A 21,331-nucleotide genomic window follows, 5' to 3' on the forward strand; every position below is an offset into this window, starting at 1 on the left:
CTGGCCAGCGGTTTACATCGGTGAAGTACGTGCAGGCTATGGGGAGTGACTGAAAGGTGTTGTAGGTTGACAAGCTCATTCTCCGCCCCATCAAGTCACGCTTTCGGTTCCGAAAACTATATATACCGAGAGAACGGTAAACCCTAATCATCCTTCAACGACATTAACCCTAAACCAGCGGCGAAGATGGCAGCACAGGATTTTAATTTTTTGCTTGCGACAGACTCCTACAAGGTAAATTCTCTATTGTGAGACGTGTTAACGGAGAGGAATAACGTTACAGAAAATGTGATGTCCTTCGTTAGCTAACTAGACAATGTTAATTAGAATTAGAAGTTTGGTTTGCTAGCTAGCTAGCCAGCTGTGTAGAGCTATTATCTGTGGTACATAATGTTAGTATAGGTAGAAAGCAATCAGTGTTGCCAGAAGCTTTAATATCGGATTAGGGACGACTGTAACTAGCTTTCTATGTGCATTTGTCTATGAGAAACCATTGATGGGTGGAGCTTCGTTGGACGTCATTCCAAACGTGGAACACATAGAAACCGAAAATTTAAGTATAGGCTTTAGCTTCTTAGCTAGCAAGATAGCTAACTAGCTAGCGAACGAGAAATGTTAACCATTGGACCAAGTTAATCTGCCGCTTGCTTGCCAGCGATCTAGCTTCCAAGGGAGCTAATTGGTCAGACACACACTTCAAACAGTTGGATAACTGGAACGCTTGCTAGCTTGCCTTGCCTGTGTTCAGAGCTAGCTAATTAGCTAGCTAGCGACTAAAAAAACTGACGGCAACAAAGAATCGAAAAAGAGGGTCAAGTTAGGTACTTGTGTGACCAACTAGCCATCTGGCTAACTGGCTATTTTCACGTAATGGATAGTCAAATCATAGCTCTGTTAACGCCCCCTGAGGTCTCAAAATCAAGTCGCACTAAGTTTTTCTGAAACAAATATGGAACAATAAAATTATATGACTAACAGTTAACTAAGATAATCTTACTGTCGCCAGCTATTTGAGGGCGCAGTTAAGTACTGAGTACTCCTAAACCCGCGGTGAAACGTGAAATTAGTTACCTTAGCTAGCTAAGTGGTAGAAATGGGTCAGTTACGCTTGTCTTGAGGGGGGGAAAACTGGACGAGTTGTCTGGCTAGCTATACGTCTTTATTGTCCTTATAGCATTGAGACGTGAAGCAATCGATTTTATAATTTTTTTGCTAGCCATCTAATTAGCCCATCGGAAAGGTTATACGTCATTAGGAGGATGTCAGTTTTTTATCGCAAGGGAAATGGCAAAGGATGACTCCCGTTAAGACGGCTCAAGCTTCCCCCGATGACCAGAAGCGCATGCATGATGTCTTGCACGTATTCCTTGCTATGGCAGTACAGTTACATACTACTTTAAAGGTATTCCTAAACGTTTCGGAACTGAACTAAATCAACAGCAACTTTATAGAGTTGGAATACGTCCAGTTTCTGACTGCATCAAAATCGTTTTGTTTTGTGTAAATCCAATTCCACCCCCAAACCTCCAATGTGAACATAGCGCTAGGTTTTACTCCACAATCTGACATTGTATCGAGGTCATAGAATGGGTGGAGGGCCTTACGCTTTTCCACAAATGTTTGGAAATCATTGCACACAGACATATTGTAAATACCCCGTCTGACTTTCAGGTCATTCAGTTATGACCTTGTGACGCGTCTTTCAGTGTACAAGTACATATAGATTATAAATTCTATGCATAATTTTTTTAATGGATTTTTATTGTAATGCATATGTACAATAGGTCTTGCTGGTGTGTCCACAACAAACTCCCCTTCAGGAACAGGGACATATTCTTGCTACATATGGACCTTCCAAGTGAAGCTACTGTTGTGATGGAATATGGTTAGAACAAGTCACTGAGGGTAATGGGAGGGCTGTGCTCCAGGGAACTTCAAGGTTGTTGATGCTACTATTACAGAGGAACACCTTTGTGTAATTGTAAGATTCAGCACATGGGCAACATGTGCATTAGTTATGCAATTCATGAGCTCGGGATTAAATATTATCCAACCTGGATAAGGAATGATATTTCATAATATGACGGAAGGCAATGCTGACCGTACGGGGGAGGTTAGAGATTTACTGTTTCTCTTAATTCCTTCCGGAATCTTATTAGCTCTGTTACTTAAAACAACTCATTACCAGGATGCCTGTTCTCATGACTGGATGCAGTGATTTAAGATGTTGGGGAAGCTTTTCTCTTCATGCACTGACCTATGAGCATTCTGTACTTTGAGAAGCTCATTGGGTAACATATTGTGGTTCACTTAATCCACGAATTCAAGGTGGCAACATAATGGCATGCTCCTTAATGAAAACAAGGTGTTATGTTTCTGTCATTGTATGTTTGTTTATATTTGAATTGGAATGATTGATGATGATTCCACAGTTTCACAGCATGATTACAATGGAGGCAGGATTCTGTGTCAAGCACAGATTCCCTGTGGGTTTATGGGGCTCTGCTCTTCCATTAGAGTTAGATGGAGCTCTTTCTCACCCTTTCTCTTGTTCATATTCATGTTATTGATTTAAGAAAAGATTTGCTGCTTCTGCTGCACAGGCTTTCACTGACTGTTGGAGGAATTCAAAATGCATTAAAAAGAATTGATGTAGCATTTTTGTGGTATATTTATGAATGATAACTTATGGGATTCTCTAAACATAAGGTTTAGAGGCACCATTTAGCCATTAACTTAGGCCCACCTTTAAAATTAGTATGGTGATTCAGAATTTTTAAACAGTTCCCTAATTGTTGGATCATAGATTGTTTTTACTCTTGAAGTTCAAAGAACAAACGTGCCCTGAGTTCTAACATCTTGCTGAAAAATTCTTCCTGAAGATGGGAATGGCTGAAAATGCTTGAATTTATTTTTAACATTCTTTCACTTGTTTTTTAAACTTTTACATTTGTTATGAGGTTAAGTCTTATGTAAATTGTACACCAGAATGAAAATGTCTGAAATCAAATGAAGGTTAAAGAAGTCTAAAAGTCTAAAATTTAATAAAGTACAATGTCTTTGCAGCCACAGCTTATTGTTCTCTGGAAAAAGTGTAATGTATTATTCGTATCTGCAGTAAACTTAAAGTATGTGTTACCATGTGGATATAATAGCCCTATTGAGGAAATGACATCATTTCTTTGTGTATATGCATCAGAATCGGCACACGCTGAAATGGGGAAATATGTGATCTTTGAAGCAATGGATGCAAGTGGAGTTTAGCTAGAATATGTCTTGTATTTTGCTAGCAAACTTGTATTTGTAGCAATTGCAAACATTAACCTGTACACATTCCCTACTAATGCGCACATTCCTGTCATATTAAAAAAAGTGTACGACATGTAACAGCTTAACTCGGTAGACTCTTGACAAATAACATCCCTGTATCATTACTTTATTTTTCATGTTATCACCACATGTGCCATCAACAAATTACTGCTTCTACAAGAGAGCGCAGCCTTAAGTTGAATGTTAGTGGCAGGGAGATATTTGAAAGCTTTAGTTTCACCAAGGTGCATGGGATGAAAGCATGGTCTGTACATTATGCTTCGCCACTGTTACAGGGTACCTAATGGCTCTGGCTACTGTCTTAAATGGGGAAAAAGTGCACAGAAATTCAGAGATGGCCAACCAAATGGAAACATTGATAGATTCATGTTTGATGGGAGGGTTCTCCAGAATCAACAGGGAGAGGTGTCCTTCTGTTCTGGGAACAGATGGTGTTGAACTGTGTGCCAGTTCCTCTGTGTGCGTGTGTGCATGGGCTCACAGGTCCAGAACCCTGCCACCAAACATCCATTACCGTTGCTTCTAAAGATAAAACCAGTGGACTCTGTCCTCTTTTGAGAATGCATTGGCATGCTGTAAAAGTGCATGTGGAGGGAATACTGTAGCAGTCCAAGGGTACTGTGTGTGCATGGAGATGAAAGGTTTTTACATTTAGAATATTTGACACTGACATCATTTATTTATTTCTTTTGATCAGTGCTAGAATGTTTATTAATTAACTGCAACATGAAGAAAAGTCCAGTCTTATATTTCTCACCAGTCAAGCATGAAAAACAGCCTAAGAACCCTTAGAATTTATTAATTTTTCTTGTTTGAAAGTTTGAGCGACTGGAGTCTTTGTTTACATTTTTAATTTTTGATTTGGCAGGTGTAGAATATACGAACAGCAAATTATTCAGAATGTGCATTTTCTTGTGCGTGTATGCATGGTTAATGTTTGCAGTGTGTAAGCCTACTCAGGAAGGCAGAAGAATCCAGATGTTGGTGCTGTAGAGTTCTTATCAGGGCATTTGTGAAAATGGCTGGGACTGCTACATTCCTGCCAAACATGAGCCGTGATGCCATAATAAATGTCCATGTTAACATTCTGTGCATCAGAAGTACACACTGTTTATGGTGATTATTTTAATTCCAAAGCATGCTGCAGAGAACTACACAGTATAAAAACTGTCCCTGTATGCATGTATGCATGCATGTATGTATATGATGGATATATTTTTGTATAGGTTTCATTTGAATAAGCCTTTGTTCTGTAAAATACAGTAGTGGAAAGTCATGAATCTTTTGGGAGAATCTAATCTGTAATTTGTCTGGACAGACATTAGAGTTCTTTGTGAAAGCTACATCTGGCCATGGTGCAGCACAACAAATGTCTTGCCTTGATCATACTAAAATGCAGAGTTGTATTTTATGTATTTATTTTGCCAAAGTTTGGCGGCTTGCCAGTCATTATATAATGTTCAGCTATGCTGAAGCTTCACTGTGATCAGTGCTGATCTGAAGAAACTGCACTGTAGCTGTACCTGCTTGTTGGCTCCTCTAAGGGTTCTACTTCATAAAAGAACCATTTGTGGAAAAAGATGAAACAGAGCAGCTTTCATTATCACGGTTAACTCTTTCTTTTTGGTTTAATGCAGGTTTTGTTTGAATGAATGAATGACTGAATGAAGCACCTTACGCAGAATGTCATGGTCAGCCTTTTGAGTAGGCAGAATTCCTATCAAAACTGTGTCGACAAATGTTACTTGTCCCAAACAGAAACTGACCTGACTACATATTGTGTTGGGGCAATGTGATCATGTAAAATTGTGCTGAGATCAAACCAGCATGCACAGGTCAATATAATATAAGGGTACAAATAAAAACCCACCAGTGGCTCCACAGTGGACCTTTTCTGTGTCAAAACAATGTTTCTTAGCCTCAAAAAATAAAGCACTCAGTGTGTTTATGAAAGGTCCTCAGCCTAATGGCACTGATGTATGCAGATTTTTTTTCACATGGAGCACTTGGGCAAACCTCCAAAACACAGACAATAGACTTGTAACCACAGGGCGTTTTCAGATGGGCTTGAGCTATTGGCAGTGGCTGGAAAAAATGCCCACTCTCGCTTTCTTACACCAGTAGGATTTTGGTTAACAAAAGTCCAGATCTGTACTGGAATACTATGAGTGCCCATGAGTGGTAGGCCACAAATCTCTTGTGGAATCTCTTTCATTGCTTCTCTAAACTTGGTCAAACTAACAGTGCCTCTGTATGGGTCATTGTCCTCCAAGTCTGTATTGTTGCTTCATTTCTCATTTACTTTCCCCTCTCTTGAGCATTTTGGCCCTCTAACCCCCTCATGCCTGTGGTAAAATGTTTACGCCTGTAGGTTCCAGTCAAAGACCTTTATACAAGACCTGATGAGTAATTTAAGACCATAAAAAAGTCAGCGTACATGTTAGGAAGATCCTGGAATCGGGAACATTCTGTCCGGACAATTTTTATCTCTCTTCAGCAGTGGTGCTGAAACATAGCCATCTCATTCCCCAACCCCCGCCCCCAGTAATAGTCCTGCAAGTTACAACAGTGGATTGGCAGGGTGGCGATGCGGCATCGATGACTAAAATAGCTGAAAATCGATAGCTAAAAATTGCTTGCCAAATTGTGAAATTCAACTTGTGGAGTTGTGAAATTGTCACATCCTCTGAAAAAGCTCAAAAATAAACAGCATTCTGTCCACAGAAAACAGCATGTCAGTCACCTCTTCTACATATGGACAATGTGCAGCAGTCAGTGATTGGAGTGGGACACTGCCGAATATCCAGTGGAATTTGTGATGTGTAACTTGAAGCCCTGGTTCCCTTAAAGGTTTTTAGTTACGTGAGGTGCATGGCACCTGAGGAATTGTACAAGCAGGAATATAGTCTGGCGAGAGTACACACTAGTGCCCGACTCCCCAACTGCCAGTGCACAGCAGACACCTGGGTGGAAGCCTCCATTGCATCAGTTTGACAAGAAGGCACAGCAGTGGCTTTGGTAACATGGAGATGAAGGCAGCGGAGGAACTGGATGGCTTCAAATGGACTAGCCCAGGCTAAGAGCCATGGAGTAACATGTACATTCCACCCACGTATGATAGCATAATAAAGCTGATGTACACTGTGAATGGTTTTTCAAACTCACTGGTCACTGATCTGTGTTCATGTTTGGTAAAAGAATTGTGCTTAAGCTTATGAGCCACGCTAAAGCCACTGCCCACGTTATGATTGTATTGTAATAACTTGAGTCCACATTACATTTGCCACAATGATTTTATTGGCAGGGTTGATTGTACCTTTTGTAAGCATGAAATGGTTGGCTAACATTTATGGAGCAGCAAGCCAACACACAGCCTGAACTGGAAACCTGTGGTGTCAATGGCAAACGCCAACACCTGATCCAGTAGGGGGATGGGGGACGAGTGACCCTACTCTTTGAGTCCACAGCTTTCTTTAAGCTGTACATCTCTAATTCCTGTAAAAGGTCTGATGAGGCTGGAAACTGAAACCTGATCCCATTCGTGCGGTTTGGTACCCAAACCAAATTGGGCAGGAAGATAATTTATCTGAGGGGGGTTGAGGACGAGGCTTGTGTAGAAACACTAGTAATTACCAAACCAGTTTAGCTCTATTTGTTCAAAGTTCATAGAGTTTGTGAATTCTGGGCAAGCACCTAACAAACACAAAGTTAAGAACATGTTATGAGACAACAGATTTTACTGGTAATAATGATATCAAATCAAAAGCATACTCAGCAGTGTGCATATTCCAAAAATGATCTTATCAAAACATCTGCTTTTAAGTAAAATGCAGAGGAATTGGTGAGTAAAAGTTTGTACAAAAAATGTGTCATAGTATGTAACATTTAGCAACTTAACATGAACACAATACAATCCATCATTGATGGGAGAATAGAGGACTATATGATGAATAAAGTCTGTACTGTAAACAAATAAGAAGTGGAAAATTCAGTTCAACAAAACTAAGAGCCCTTTTTGGGAAGATGGAGACCACTTGGGTGAAAAGTTCTCCTTTCTAAATAAATAAATGAGTAAATCCTATTCAAGCTTGAGATATTCAGTTGCCTTAAAAATGTTAATTCCCTTTTTGTACATTTCTTCTGAATGAGATTTTAGCTCAGATTTTAGGTGAGTGTGCATTCAAAATCTAATATCCAGGAGTGCTGAGCCCAACTTGAACCGAACCTGTGTGCTATAAAGCAATTACAGGCCTGAACTGGCCCAAACCCCACACATTCTGTCAGGTTTCGTCAGGTTCAGGTTGCAGGGTTAAAATCCTATAACTTCTTTTAACCTCTGTAATTTCACTCCTGTTCATTAACTTACTTTGTCGCTTCCTTCCTCTGATAGTACATAAAAACATGTGCACACCCCAGCTGGTAATTTTTTTTTCTTTTTAAGTCTTTTATAAGCTGATTAATAGTACTTTTGAATCTACTTATAGACTGTAAATTTGTATTAAAAGACAACCACCATCCTGCCCTTGCATGGAAACTGGGCCGGTTAGACATGGGGGGCCCGACTGCACGGACTGGATTTTCCTTTGGGTAAACTGCCCACACAGCTTCTGTAATTTATTTTCTTAGGGACAGGCAGTTTGGCCTCAGGAGGAAATCCTTTCCCAATGCTGCTTTCCACCCCGGGGTGTAGCTGCTCGTCTGTGTTTGATGGCCGACTCCTGTTGCCGCTCTCAGCAGTGAAATGGAAATGGGTTGGTGCTGCCGTGTCAGAGTAGATGGCATTTTTAAGTAATTGGGACAAGGGGTTGCCAAACCTTTTGGGATTGTTGAGCTGCCAGCTGCACTGCGGTTTGGGCCCGTGTGTTGTGGTCACAGATAATACCACTGGCACCTGCACAGCTCTCCAGAGATTTGTGCTCTCTGAGGGCAGTTTTGCGAGCATGCTCTTTGTCCTTGCTGTGGATTGCCTTGTCAGTCCTGGATGTCATGGAAGAGAAGTCTAGGATCCCTGACGCTTGGCGCTGTCTCCACGTGTCACTCATTACTTTACTGAAGTCCCACATGTCATGGAGTGGCCTTGGATGTTTGCAAAACATCTGAAATGTTGTTGCACGGATCACCGACCTTATGACTTCAAGTACAGCCAAAGGGGATGAGAGGCCACAAAACAACCACTGTAGACATCTGTGTCACTTAAATGCAAATTTAATTACTGTACATTACCAAATGAAAGGTAGTTGCTCTTAATTATTAGATTTGAGTGCCTTGAAGAGAGAAGGTCTATGTTTGTTTTCTGTGACTGATAGGTGAATGAGCTTTTGGACAAAAACAACCCGGACTGTAATCCTTGTACACATGGGCTTCTAGGATTTGTTCTTTAGGAATCGTTCTCTAAAAAGTCTGTTTGAATTTAACCCCACCTTAAGGTGTTGAGCATGGCGGACAAAAGAACAAAAGAAACAAAGAGTATGTTTTGTTTCCAGGACACCCCTAATACATTAAACCCAATTACACGAGTATGTACGGGTCACATAAGGCAACTGGTGGGGGTAATTACTTGATCAAATGTTTTTTTTCTGACTAAGCCCTACCGGCTTATATTGCATTCTTAGTTGTTGTTAGAGTTTCTGCCTGTGTGACAGGGGTAGGCACGTGAAAGACAAAATATATAGCATGAAACACTGGTATGTTTTGTAGAAACACAAGGACAGCTGGGCTGATTGATTCCGTTTTTTTTTTTTTTTTTTCTGCTCTCATTGAACGGTGAAGCTGCAGCCAGCAGGGGTGCGAGAGTGGGCGGGAGCTCTGGTGGCTTTCCTGTACAACGCACCCTTTTTAACTCAAACCATGTTGCTTTTCAGATCACACACTACAAGCAGTACCCGCCCAACGTCAGCAAGGTGTACTCCTACTTCGAGTGTCGCCGCAGGAAGGAGGGCCAGTTCAGCGAAGTGGTGTTTTTCGGTCTGCAGTACCTCTTGAAGAAATACCTGACAGGTACGCTACCTAGCATGTACTGTACTCCATGTGAATATGGTGCATGTGAAACTGCATAACTGCATAAGTTACATTTCTGGTTATTCTATATATCACAGTTGCATACTGATATAGCTTTTTTGTGTGCAATTACAAACCATTAGAATGACTTTATTGGAAAAAACAATCATAAAATTATATGTGTGGTGAAAATGACACACCATATCATTATGCATTATTTTGCTGAGCATTTTTCTCTAACTTTTCCACAATAGTTTGAACAAGGGATGAAGTCAGTTTCTATTGAAAAATCACATGCCAAAAATAAATGTTTATGCATAGCTTGGTTATTATACTGAAAGGTTGTGCATTTTAATGCATTTGATGATCACTTTGTCCTTGTTTTTCAGGCCAAAACTAAGTAGTTAAGTTACCACTGACTGCTACAGGACAGCTTGACATTAGTATTTCTTTTTACATGCAAATTATTAAATAGCGGTTTGTAACTTTAAACTAAAATGGTAAAGTTTTTTTGCAGTGGGCTGGTCAAGGAAAAGCGTATTATAGCTTCAGCCTCTCTCACTGGTGTACTTAACAGTATTACTAAGTTAAGAATACTGTATGAAGTAGTAATGATTATTATTGATAATCCATAACTGCATTATTGATCATCTTCTTCACAAAGTCCACACATCAGACCATATAAAAACCTGTTTCTCTTCACAAAATCTTCCTGTGGTCGCCTTGTGCCCTGGAATAGACATTGAGGAGACGCTGTGTGTGTGTGTCCAGCGCTAATTGCAAACACATGTGGAATGTGGGAACAGTGACCTTATCCACACCAGTGTCTGGCAGTAATCCTAGCAGTGGCACAGCTGCTTTTATGGGGTTTTTCGTCCTCTGCTCTCTGATTGGACGATTGCCCTCAGGCCCATGGAAATGACCTTTGACAGCCTCTTCCCTCTGAGGCACGCTTGGTGTTGTTGCTTTGCGTTCCTCCTGTGTGTCGGGCTGCACAGGTCAGGACATAGGCTCATGCCTGCTACCCTGTCTAAATAGCAGCTGGAAACCATTCAGTCATTCAGCTCTCACAGTCAGGCAGTAGGTGGAGGGCACTGGAGATTTTTGACTGCCAATGCACTTTAACTGTAATACCTCGCTGAAGCTACGCTCCTCTACAAAGTTGTTTTTCTACACGTCTGTCACATGTAAGTTTGGACTGCTTGTACACATATGGGTGCATGTTCGTGATGACACTGTGAGTTGTCAAACTCCCTGATAGCTGTTACCTCCCATCTCCTGAAGTGATGCCGGTGCTCATTGCGTTCCTTTAATGTCACTTATCATTGATGCATGGGGACTCTTAATGACTTACGTCCCTACCTCTATCTGACTGTCCCTCCCCTTTTTCCTCTGCTCCAATCCCCAGGTCCCGTCATCACAGAGGAGAAGATCCAGGAGGCAAAACTCTTCTACCAGCAGCACTTCAGACAAACAGTGTTTGATGAGGAGGGATGGAGAAAAATTTTAGAGGTGAACTTCCTGAAATGATACATATCTCCTCAACATTCAAGATGTGCAGGTCTGTTTCTTTACAGGAACGTATTTGTAATGCTAATATGCTGAGTACTTTTTTGTTGCCATTGTTTATCAAAGGGTTGGTGCTGATGGTAAACCTTTATAAAACTGTAGAGGGTTGGTAGCTTTAGGTAATAGAGGAAGTGTGGTGCGTGGGCATAATCCAGGGAGGTTTTGAAGGTACATCGGGGACCCCACCCTAATTTAGGATGTACTCTCTGAATGCGTCTGACAGAAGTACGATGGTCGCCTCCCCATCCGGATCAAAGCGGTGCCAGAAGGGAAGATCATTCCCCGGGGAAACGTGCTCTTCACGGTGGAGAACACAGACCCGGACTTCTTCTGGCTCACTAACTACATTGAGGTGACAATTCAGTGCATCTTCCCCCTTATCAAACCTGTGGCATTAAATTATGTGGCAGTCCTACATGTGAATATACCTGAGCAAAATGCAGGTTACACAAACTGAGGACACGTTATGTATGAGGGAATCCAGAACACGTAACACAGGGAGTAGAAGAACACCAGAGTTATAGAACATGTGCTTTGGGTATAGGTTACTGATGTGTGGGGTTATAGAAAACATATGTTGGGTGTAGATTACTGATGCGTGGGATTATAGAGCACCAATGGAGTAGAGAACAGTGAGGCCTGGGTGGATATGGAAGGCTGGGGTGTTATTGCAGATGATATCACAAGATGCTGGAGTGTGACCTGCATGTGTCTGATTTCCCTCCTCAGACCATGCTGGTCCAGATGTGGTACCCCATCACTGTGGCTACCATTTCCCGGGAGTTCAAAAAGATCCTGGCCAAGCACCTGAAGGCTACTTCAGGCAGTCTGGAAGGGCTGGAGTTCAAGCTGCATGACTTTGGTTACAGAGGGGTTTCATCACAAGAGGTACAAGCTCCACACACACACGCACACACACACAGCTCCATACATCATCAGGATGTGACGGAGCCCGTTCTGACACCTCAGCTCTGAGTCAGAGCCTTTGTGTTCTAATGCAATGAAAAATCGAATGGTCCTTTCTCAGCCTTGCATGATTCATTTCGTACTATGTGAAGACAGTCAATACTGTACTACCAAGTACCATTTCCATGTGAAATGAATCCATTTGTTTATATTTCTGAGCTTTTCAATTTCATGTGATGATCTATTGATTTCATTATTTTTTTATGATGGATAAGACTACATCTTAATCAATAGTTTTGATTTTTTTAATGGATTTAACCTGTAGGGAAAGATTCCCTTCAGTCCAGGTGTCATGATCCCCAATTTCCCAGACTCTGGCTGTATACCCATTTTCTGTCTTTCTGACTACATTTTTCATGTTGGTATTTCAGAAGCTGTTTGGTTAAATTTAGCCCCTGGCTTTTGTCCTAGTTTGTAGTTGGACCACATATAGTGCAAAGGTTTAAAATGTTTTGCTTTTGCACTCTGCTGTCACACTGAGCTCTTCCTTGGGAGTTTGAGCACCTGTCTCTGCTGCTGGGTTTATGATTTGCTTCTGGATGGTAACCAAATGGCATTTATAATAACCTTTAATTTGTCGTTGCGTCAGTGTCTAGAGTTTGTCATGGTAACATTGGCATCATCAGTAACCAAGTACCCTTGAATCTCACCCTTACTCGCTACTGTTGTGTGTTAAATTATGAGTGAGCTCCATTTTGTAACCTAGCTGCAGTTATAAGTGCAGTAACAGACTCTTCATGTTTGTTTTAGTTAGATTTTCTCATGATATTGCTGCCTAATCACACATGATTATAAGTCAAGCCAATATAATATTTTAATTGCATGTTCAGATGTAAAGGATAAATTCTTATTTATACTCATTGAGGCAAACGAATGGAAGTTAGTAAAGACTGCTGATGTACATCTGTAATTATGGGTAGCCCAGTAACACTCCCACTTTAACTGTCCATTCTGAATGCTAGTCAGCAATTTCTCTGCTATGCCATCCACCGCTTTTCATATGAAGGATAGTTAAATATATGCTCGTTATCAGAAGATGATGTTTGTCAGATGGAGGTAATAATGGCAATAAAATCATAACCTCATTATTTGGTATAATGTGGTGCCAGGGCTCCTGCAGTAGCTGATCTCTGTTCAGCTGAACAGAGATGTGTGCGTATGCATGCATGTGTCAGTACATGTTCCGTTTTGGTTTTGGGATGGTTACTGCACCCCCATCACTGTGTGATTAAATCAGAGCAAAGAGGCGCTCCTCTTGTTTGGGGACAGGTGAACACTGAGAGCACTTGTCTCGTGTAGTGCGTGCCTGAGTCCCGGAATGTTTCCGCTTGCGTGGGAAAAGGTCAGAACTGCCCTCTCTAATCCATGTCACCCTGAAGGGCGCAGGTGACGGGCGCCCGCTGGCCACCGGGTTGTTGGCATGGCAGCGCGGGCAGACAGGCGCACAGCGGTATTGAGCGGTAAAGGTGATGACCAGGTGCTAGGCAGCCTGCTTTATAATGAGCCCGGAGAGGAAGGCCACTTTAGAAAGCTTTCTCAGGTCTCACAGCTTCATTTTGAAATATACAGGCATGGCAAGCCTCCAGGGAATAGGAAGTGTAAATGCTAGCGCGCTCAATGTTTTAAGCTTAAAGAGAGAAATGAGCACTGCATTGCTTCTTGCTGCTCTTGCTAATACATATTGATAAGTTACAAAATACAGTACAGCAGGGAAGAAAATGCACTAATACCTGTATTGAAATTCTGACATGAAAGTGTATTTCATTTTCAGTTTGGTAGAAATTAGTGTGTACTCTTGGGTTTTTTTGTACGCCAGTTATCTGCAGTAGTCTGGTCGGAAGCCAGAATGAAGCAGAAAGCAGCACGCCTGCACTGCAGAGAGGTGCCAGGCTTGATTCCATTGGTATGTGCGTGTGATGGTTTTCTTTTTGGAGGATTACTGTCAGTGTTATAGATTTCCTTGGTCGTGGCTGACTTCACTGGATTAATGAAATTGATGGGAGATTAATGGTTCTGGTGAAAGATTAATGCCTCCTCTCATCATTTGACCTTTCTTCTGCTGCTGGCTTTTGCTTACTGTGTGCCAGCATCGCACAGCATTGCAGGGGAAAAGCCAAGATAAACGTCTTTATTGATCAACATTTTGATCTTCTAAAGCCCCAGTCCAGTTTGGGTTTCAGACACAGTAGCCTGTAATCTCTGTAGCCTCCTTTCCCTCCTCCACTCTACCCCTTCTCTCTTTCTCTTTCTCTGCCTTGTGCACACATACACACACATGCTGGGCCTGGTGGGGTGAGGTTGGGTAATTCACAGAGTCTGCAGCCAGACTGGGGAGGATGGGAAGCTGGGAGATGTAATGATTGGTTGTAAGGATTTTATGAAGTGTTGTGATTGGCTCTTGCAAATGTGTGAAGTCCTGTGAATAGCTGGCACAATTCTAGGGAACCTTCACGTGATCAGTGGCTGTTTAGGCTGCACATGCAGTAAGATGTGGTTCAGGCCACCTGTCCTTCAGTCACTGAGGAAAAAATACTGCTGTGCCTCTGTCAGGAGATGGTGTGTCTGTGAGTTTGTTTGTGTGTGTGTGTGTGTGTGTGTGTGTGTGTGTGTGTGTGTGTGTTTATTTCATCAAATGAGAACTATAGATTTTTAAAGCCAATTTTCCAAGCTAAAGCCAGCTTTCTGGACCTTTGACAGTGCTAACGTCATGCAGGCTGAAGTCAAGGAACATAATACTAAAGAACAGTCAAGGTGGATTGAAAACTCTAAAGAAAAATGTGCATTTGTCTATTTTATATAAATAACATGTTCAATATGCCATTTATCTGAGCAGAATTATGTATGTTGCCCTTTAAGTTGGAAAATCTCTGGGAAAAGCTCTAATCATTTTTGAGTTCACCTCTAAATATTACGGGGGGACCTGGCATTTTCAGTAGTAGCCAATTCACTTTGATACTGGAGGGGTAATGGAGCATGGTAATATAAATAATTTTATTTAAAGTGACCTCCATATTTATTCATAACTCTGATTAAATAGGAACAATGTAACTGAAGTCATATCACTGAAAAATGTATGAATTTGATCAATTTATGCTTAATGTAAAAATGTCCTAGTCTTAATAATGATACAGAGCATAGGCTTTTGTACTGTTCACAAATAATACTAGGAACTGGGCCAGACTGGCCTCTGAGAATGTGTGTTTTGGGGAGCTTGCAGTTTGTTCTGGAAGATTGGAAGTGCACAAGTAGTTGTCATCTGCAAAATGTTAAATGCTTTAGGTGTTGTTTTTGTGTCTTTAGAAACATTTTTCTCATAAATCAAAATGATGAGAATGCCAGAGTTTTATAAGCTCCCATTACTGGCAGATGTGTTATCTCTGACTGTGGTGAAGTCGCACAGCACAGAAGACGAATGTGAAAAAGATGTTTCGGATTTGGAAGATTTGATCCTGACTGGAACTCAGCTGAGGGAAGGATGACAGGTAGTTAGATTTTTGAGTTTGCGACAATGTTGTTTGTGGAGTTGGAACAAGCAGTACTGGAATGTCGGGCAGACTTTAATTATAGCAGAGATGACTCCGAATCTGACAAGCCTTCAGAGGCAGCGGAGGTGCCAGATGTTGCCCTCGTTTGGCTCCCGGAGATCTCCCAGCAGGTAGCAGCGCTTCTCAGCTCTGCGTCTCCGCACTGTCTCTAACCCTTGGGTACTCCACCATCTTACACGCCACTCCTTCATCAAAAAGAGAGATGGAGAGAGAGAGTGCTCTCTGAGTTTTAAACATGAATAATACATGAAGATTCACTCTCTCTCTCTCCCATTGCCCTCAATCCATGGAAGGATGCTTGTGCCTGTGTTTGAATTGGTTTTGCATCGTGGCTTGGAAATTTATTTGCGTGCACTGTTGCAGTTAACAAAATGAGGCAGGGGTAGCAGGGGTAGCAGGGGTAGCAGGGGGCACTGAGGCAAGATGTGTGCGGTCTGTGTGCTCTCTCTCCCTCAGCCAGGGTCTGTTTAACAGCTGGGGGCTTGGTTTCCACTGTAACGCCTGTTCGCAGAGGGAGGGAGCGCTAATCCTTGCGTCTGATGGGGGAAGTCACACCTGCCCTGTAATTCCACCTGAACTCTACTGTAATTACTGCCGGGAGGTGCCGGGTTGAGCTGTAATCTCCCTGCCCGGCTGCACTTTGCACAGGATGACATCACCACGTCATCACCGCCGAACCGATTAACTATCTACCGGGCACGAGGCAGAGTCAAGCAAAAGACCTTGCAGTGTCAGGTGTTTTACTGTCATGGAAACAGGGGAGGTTGGGAGAGGCAGCGGCTGAAAAAGAGTGAGGAAAATGGGTCATGGTCTGGGAGCGCATGCTGGTTGGGTGAGGGTACTGTACGCAGTAGCGGTTTTATCACGGAGCAAAGAAGGGGATTGTTTCTTCTGAAGGCCAGTTGTATTCATTTCAAAGGAGGCAGCCATTAAGATTTAAAATGTTTTTCCTCTTCATGCAGCCCTCTTTTGGAATTGCCAGTTTGATATACTAGACTTGTCTCACTGCAACAACCACTGCGCTCACACAGGCGTGCTTGGTAGTAACAAATGCAGTTCATCGCACTCACGACAGTTTTTCACAATGCAAGCCACCCAGCGCTCTACACTGAGCTGAGTACCTGTTAGAGAATGAGTGTGGTCATCCGAGTGACTTGCAGGTGCTAGACGAGTAGCAGGACATCTGAGGGTGGCGGGACGAGCAGCCCGTGCTGACATACCCATCCCTATCCCCTGCGGAAGGAAGCCAGTTTGTTCTGCGGCTGTGAGCCCCTGGTTATCAGCTGATGACACAGCTGGGATTGAACCCAGGCTCAGCTTGCACTCAAGCCAAATCCCTTAACCGCTGAGCGACTCAGGAGCCCCCAGCCCTTTTAAAACATTTTAAAGCAACAAAGCACTCTCCCATTATGGCAAACACACCTTGAATTAGTGTAGATTACTTGTATAGTACCTGCTTTTACACTAGGAATGCAGCTCAGCAAGCAGAGGGTTTCTGCCCACAACCTGTAAACAATTGTCTCTGCATTCTTTGTCTGTGCTTGTAAACCAGTCTGTGCTCAATCAGCTGCTGTGTTCTGCAGAGCTGTATAGTATCCCACCCATGTGACTAACTCACTGCAAATGCAGAGTTTACAAATGCTTATGTAACTGTACGCAGATTTGTTGGTGTATGAGGTGCGTGGCCTCATTCCGAATACTGAGAATGCCGCGTTTGATCGCTGAGCAAGTCGAGGATTAAAAAGCTGGGCAGGACGCACAGTGTGAGGGGTAGGGCAGGGGAGAGGGAGGGGCCATTGTGATGAGCACAGACGCTGTAGTTAAATGCCTTGAGGGGTGGAGACTGCGCCACTGAAGTTTTGATTTCTCTGTTGCGACTGTTTGACCCTTAGGGTATAAGTAAACGCAACACATGTTGTGGGTGGAAGCTTGGCCTGCAGTAGAGAGGGCACACATACAGGTACGGGGGTTGTGTTGGAGTGGCTTGTGTTTAAGGAATTTTTGCCCAAGGGTGTTGAGTGTTGTCAGTGAGTTCCTGTTGCTTTATCATGCTTCCTGTTGGTTACAGTCGGCAGCACTGGGCGGGGCAGCCCATCTGGTCAACTTCTGCAGCACGGACACGGTGGCTGGGCTCCTGATGGCCCAGCGCTACTACAGCTGCCCCATGGCCGGCTTCTCCATCCCTGCAGCTGAGCACAGGTGGGAGGGACCCCTGGAACACTGTTCTACCAGTGCACCAACACACTGAGCCGAATGCATGCAGAAAGTGGCCACCGAGGCCTGTGTTAAGACACCTTTTGTCAGAGTGCAGCTGAGAGAGACCACCATTTTGTCCGCTTTCCAAAGGTTTTCACCTCTTTGACTGGAGCACACGTGGATGCTGCGCCTTCAATGTTTAGTATTGGGGCACATTGATGAATGAATGATCAATTGATGGGAGGGCACTGAATTTCCTTGCTGAATCATTAAAAGGTCCCGAGGAAGAATTGTTAGCTGATTGAGTCTGTTCTGTCTTCGTTCTTTCCCACCCTCTCTCTCTCACACACACACTGTCTGTGTGTGTGTCTCTCTCTCTGTCACCCTCCTTCCCCCTCCCTCCTTCTGTCTTTCTCTTTCTCACCCTCTCTCTTTCTCTCACTCTCTCTCTCACCCTCCCTCCCTCTATCTGCCTGTCTTTTCTGTTGCTTTCTCCTTCTGTCTCTGACTCCAGCACAATCATTTCATGGGGGAGGAACCGGGAGAAGGAGGCGTTTGAGAGTCTTCTGGACCAGTTTCCCTCTGGACCTGTGTCTGTGGTCAGCGACAGCTACGACATCTTCAAGGCCTGCAAGCACATCTGGGGGGACAAGCTGAAGGAGCGTGTGATGGAGCGTAGCGAGGACTCCACCCTGGTCATTCGGCCGGACTCTGGAGACCCTGCTGAAACAGTCATCGAGGTAAGATGCTGTTACTAGGGCTTAGGGGTGAGATGCTGGGACTGGGGCCTGGAGGTGAGATGCTGGAACTGGGGACTGGGGTCTCTGAGAACCATAAGAAATGTAGCAAATCAATTAGAAAGGCATCCACAGTTTTACCTTATTACCCATTGAGGATAACAATGAACCCTTTTCATCCAGTAGTCTCTCTCTGTGTTGGATGCAATCACATCACTCTTTCTTGGCTGTAATGGAGTAAACATGAGTAAATCTTTCCTTAAGGATGTTGCTGTTCTGTTAAGAAAAGATAAAACAATTATCCATATAATATAAAACAAATTTATTACTGATTATAACATGGCCTTATTTTCTTGATGGCAGTTTTGGGGTAGGTACAAGGTACAAGCTAGCTGCTAGAGATATAAATGCATTAATTGCATTAGATCTGTTTTTTTTTTTTTTGTTTCTTTTGAAAACAAAGTTTAAGACATAAGAAGTTGCTGTAGGTGGAACATAACAGCTCCATGCTACCCTGCGCTCACAAACCACCAGCACATGCTAGCAGTCAGTGCATTTATTGGCCACCTTCCGCACTTGCCGGTTTTAATTTCTTGTGAAATTTCAGTCATGAGCATCATGATCACATTTTCCTGCTGAGCGCACGGCCTGGTTAACGCCACCCCCCCCCCCCCACCCATCCCCCTTTCCAGGTGATAAAGATTCTGGAGGACTGTTTCGGGAGCTCTGTCAACTCCATGGGCTACAAGCTCCTGCCATCTTACCTGCGTATCATCCAGGGAGACGGGATCGACTTGCAGTCTGTGGAAGAGGTAGGGACCCCGCCCCCCAAATACCCTGCAGTCTAGTGCCCGCCATTGTTGGGACACCAGAGCGCCTGTGACAGCCTCTCTGTGTCCCGCGCAGATCCTGAAGAAGCTGAGAGACGAGGGCTGGAGCGCAGAGAACGTGTTTTTCGGCTGCGGCAGCGCGCTCCTGCAGAAGCTGAACAGAGACACCCTGCACTGCGCCTTCAAGTGCAGCTACGTGGAAACCAACGGGAAGGGGGTACGTATCCCTACCGCTTTCCTCTCACCCTCCCTGCTCCGGGACGGCTGTAATCGCAGGCTTGCGAAAGGCCACTGTAGGAAGCAGCCGTGGTTTTTTTAATTATGACATATGGCATCTGTGAGCTTTTAATTGTCCTGCATCCTCGTTGCAGTTAATACAAGCCTTTTAAAAACCCAGGGGGGAAAAATGCTACAGCTGCAATTAATCATAAGAAGAACCTTATTTGCATATTTATTGTGCCACTCTCATAAGGGAATTTTAGACTTTTCCTGTTTGACTGAAGTAAATATTGTGCGGTGTATTGTAGCTTCACTCATATTTATAGTCTACTGCCTGCCTGTGTGTATTTTTGTGTGTATGTGATCAGTTGTCACAAATGTTTTTACTAGCACTGCAGAAAATTTCATTTTCTAATGAGACCAGTGCTTATATGGTTATTTCAAGATGGTTTAAAATTCTTTCTCATTTTAAGAGGAAGCCCTTCGCCAAAATGGATTTTCTGTTGGCATAATGGTCTTGTGCTGTATGCTGCTGAATATCAGGGACCCTGTAGACACAGTGCTCAGACTCAGTCCTTCTAAGAATGCTGTGAGATGATCTAAAAACGATAAAAGATTCAACATTTGTTGTCCTTGTGGTTTCACATCATGAGTCCATACTCTGGCTCAGTTTGTGAGGACATATGGAAAACGATGAACCGGGGGATGGTGTCTGGGATTCCAGCCGTGTGTATGTGTATATGTGTGTGTGTGTGTGTGTGTGTGTGTGTGTGTGTGTGTGTGTGTGTGTGTAATGATTCCTCTGGGACTGCGGGACGCAGTTAAAGGATAGAAAAGAACAGTGGTCGAGGGCACTCGTAGAGTGTTTCCTCCTAAGTCCTGCCGTGATTTAAACCACCAATCCTTGCTCGGCCTTCATTGGCCTGCCATGACACTTAACCACAAACCAGCTTCCATTTCTTCATCCCCCCCTAGATGGATGTGTACAAGCAGCCCGTTACAGATCCGTCTAAAGGGTCAAAGAGAGGCCGCTTGTCCCTGAGGAGGAACTCCGACGGCTTCATCGAGACGGTGGAGCGCGGCGTCGGCAAGCCTGAGGAGGTGAGCTCTTTGGGTGGTTTAAAGAAGCACTGTTCTTCACAGGGTGGGTAGAGTAGGTCCTTGACTCTGACATGGAGTCGTCCATCAGTTTTGTCACGCTGATTGGATTTTTCAAGTCCACCTGGAGAACTTCTGTTGAGCACTCCAATGTTTTTCCGTTTTGTGTATCAGGGCACTGGCATCAGATATTTAACTGCCAAAAGCGATGCCCAGGGGTGGGTATAATGTGAAAATGTGGCGTCTTTTAGGACCTGCTGGTGACGGTATTCGAGAACGGCTGCATACTTCAGGAGTACACACTGGAGGAGATCAGGAAGAATGCGCGGCTGTGGGAGGAGGACCTAGGCCTCTCCCAGCACAACCACGACAGCCCCAAGGCCCAGGAGCTGCACCAGAAGCACATAATGAATGGTGTGCACTAATCAGCCGTTATGCAAATGAGCTCTGGGCCCATGGACCAATCAGACCTCCTCAGCTCAGCTTCACAGAACCTTCCCTGCCCTAGCCCCCCCCCCCCCCCCCCCCCATTCTGGAACAAATACAGCAGCACATATGAAGGAGGAATAATTCTCAGCACTCTTGATTTAAATTTTCTCAGTTGAACCTATAATAGTAGGTTCAGTTGAACTTCACCGCCCTATTGACCTGTTCCCATGTTTATAACATGCCCCATCTTTGAGTACTGACATCTAATTTATTTAGTTTCACTACTTTAAAACTGCCTTTATGTATTGAAAAATGAGAAATGGATGAAATGAAGAAGGTGCGAGTGTGATGTTTGAAAGTGATCGTGCAATGGTGCTGATTGGTGATGGTGAGCCGGTGTTCTGGTGTCCACACT

General features: G+C 43.5%; 1 protein-coding gene across 1 annotated transcript; it reads left to right on the forward strand.

Moving 5' to 3' along the window:
- Window positions 1-21,009, forward strand: nampt2 (nicotinamide phosphoribosyltransferase 2). Its single transcript, XM_036531633.1, has 11 exons — window positions 1-234; window positions 9,192-9,327; window positions 10,736-10,839; window positions 11,120-11,248; window positions 11,626-11,784; window positions 17,476-17,606; window positions 18,118-18,343; window positions 19,033-19,152; window positions 19,247-19,387; window positions 20,365-20,490; window positions 20,739-21,009. The coding sequence occupies exons 1-11, from the start codon at window positions 187-189 to the stop codon at window positions 20,910-20,912; spliced, it is 1,494 nt and encodes a 497-aa protein (XP_036387526.1). The 5' UTR covers window positions 1-186; the 3' UTR covers window positions 20,913-21,009.
- The last annotated feature ends 322 nt before the right edge of the window (window positions 21,010-21,331 follow it).

This window comes from Megalops cyprinoides, chromosome 6, assembly GCF_013368585.1.
Source record: "Megalops cyprinoides isolate fMegCyp1 chromosome 6, fMegCyp1.pri, whole genome shotgun sequence".
NCBI classification, from domain to species: domain Eukaryota; kingdom Metazoa; phylum Chordata; class Actinopteri; order Elopiformes; family Megalopidae; genus Megalops; species Megalops cyprinoides.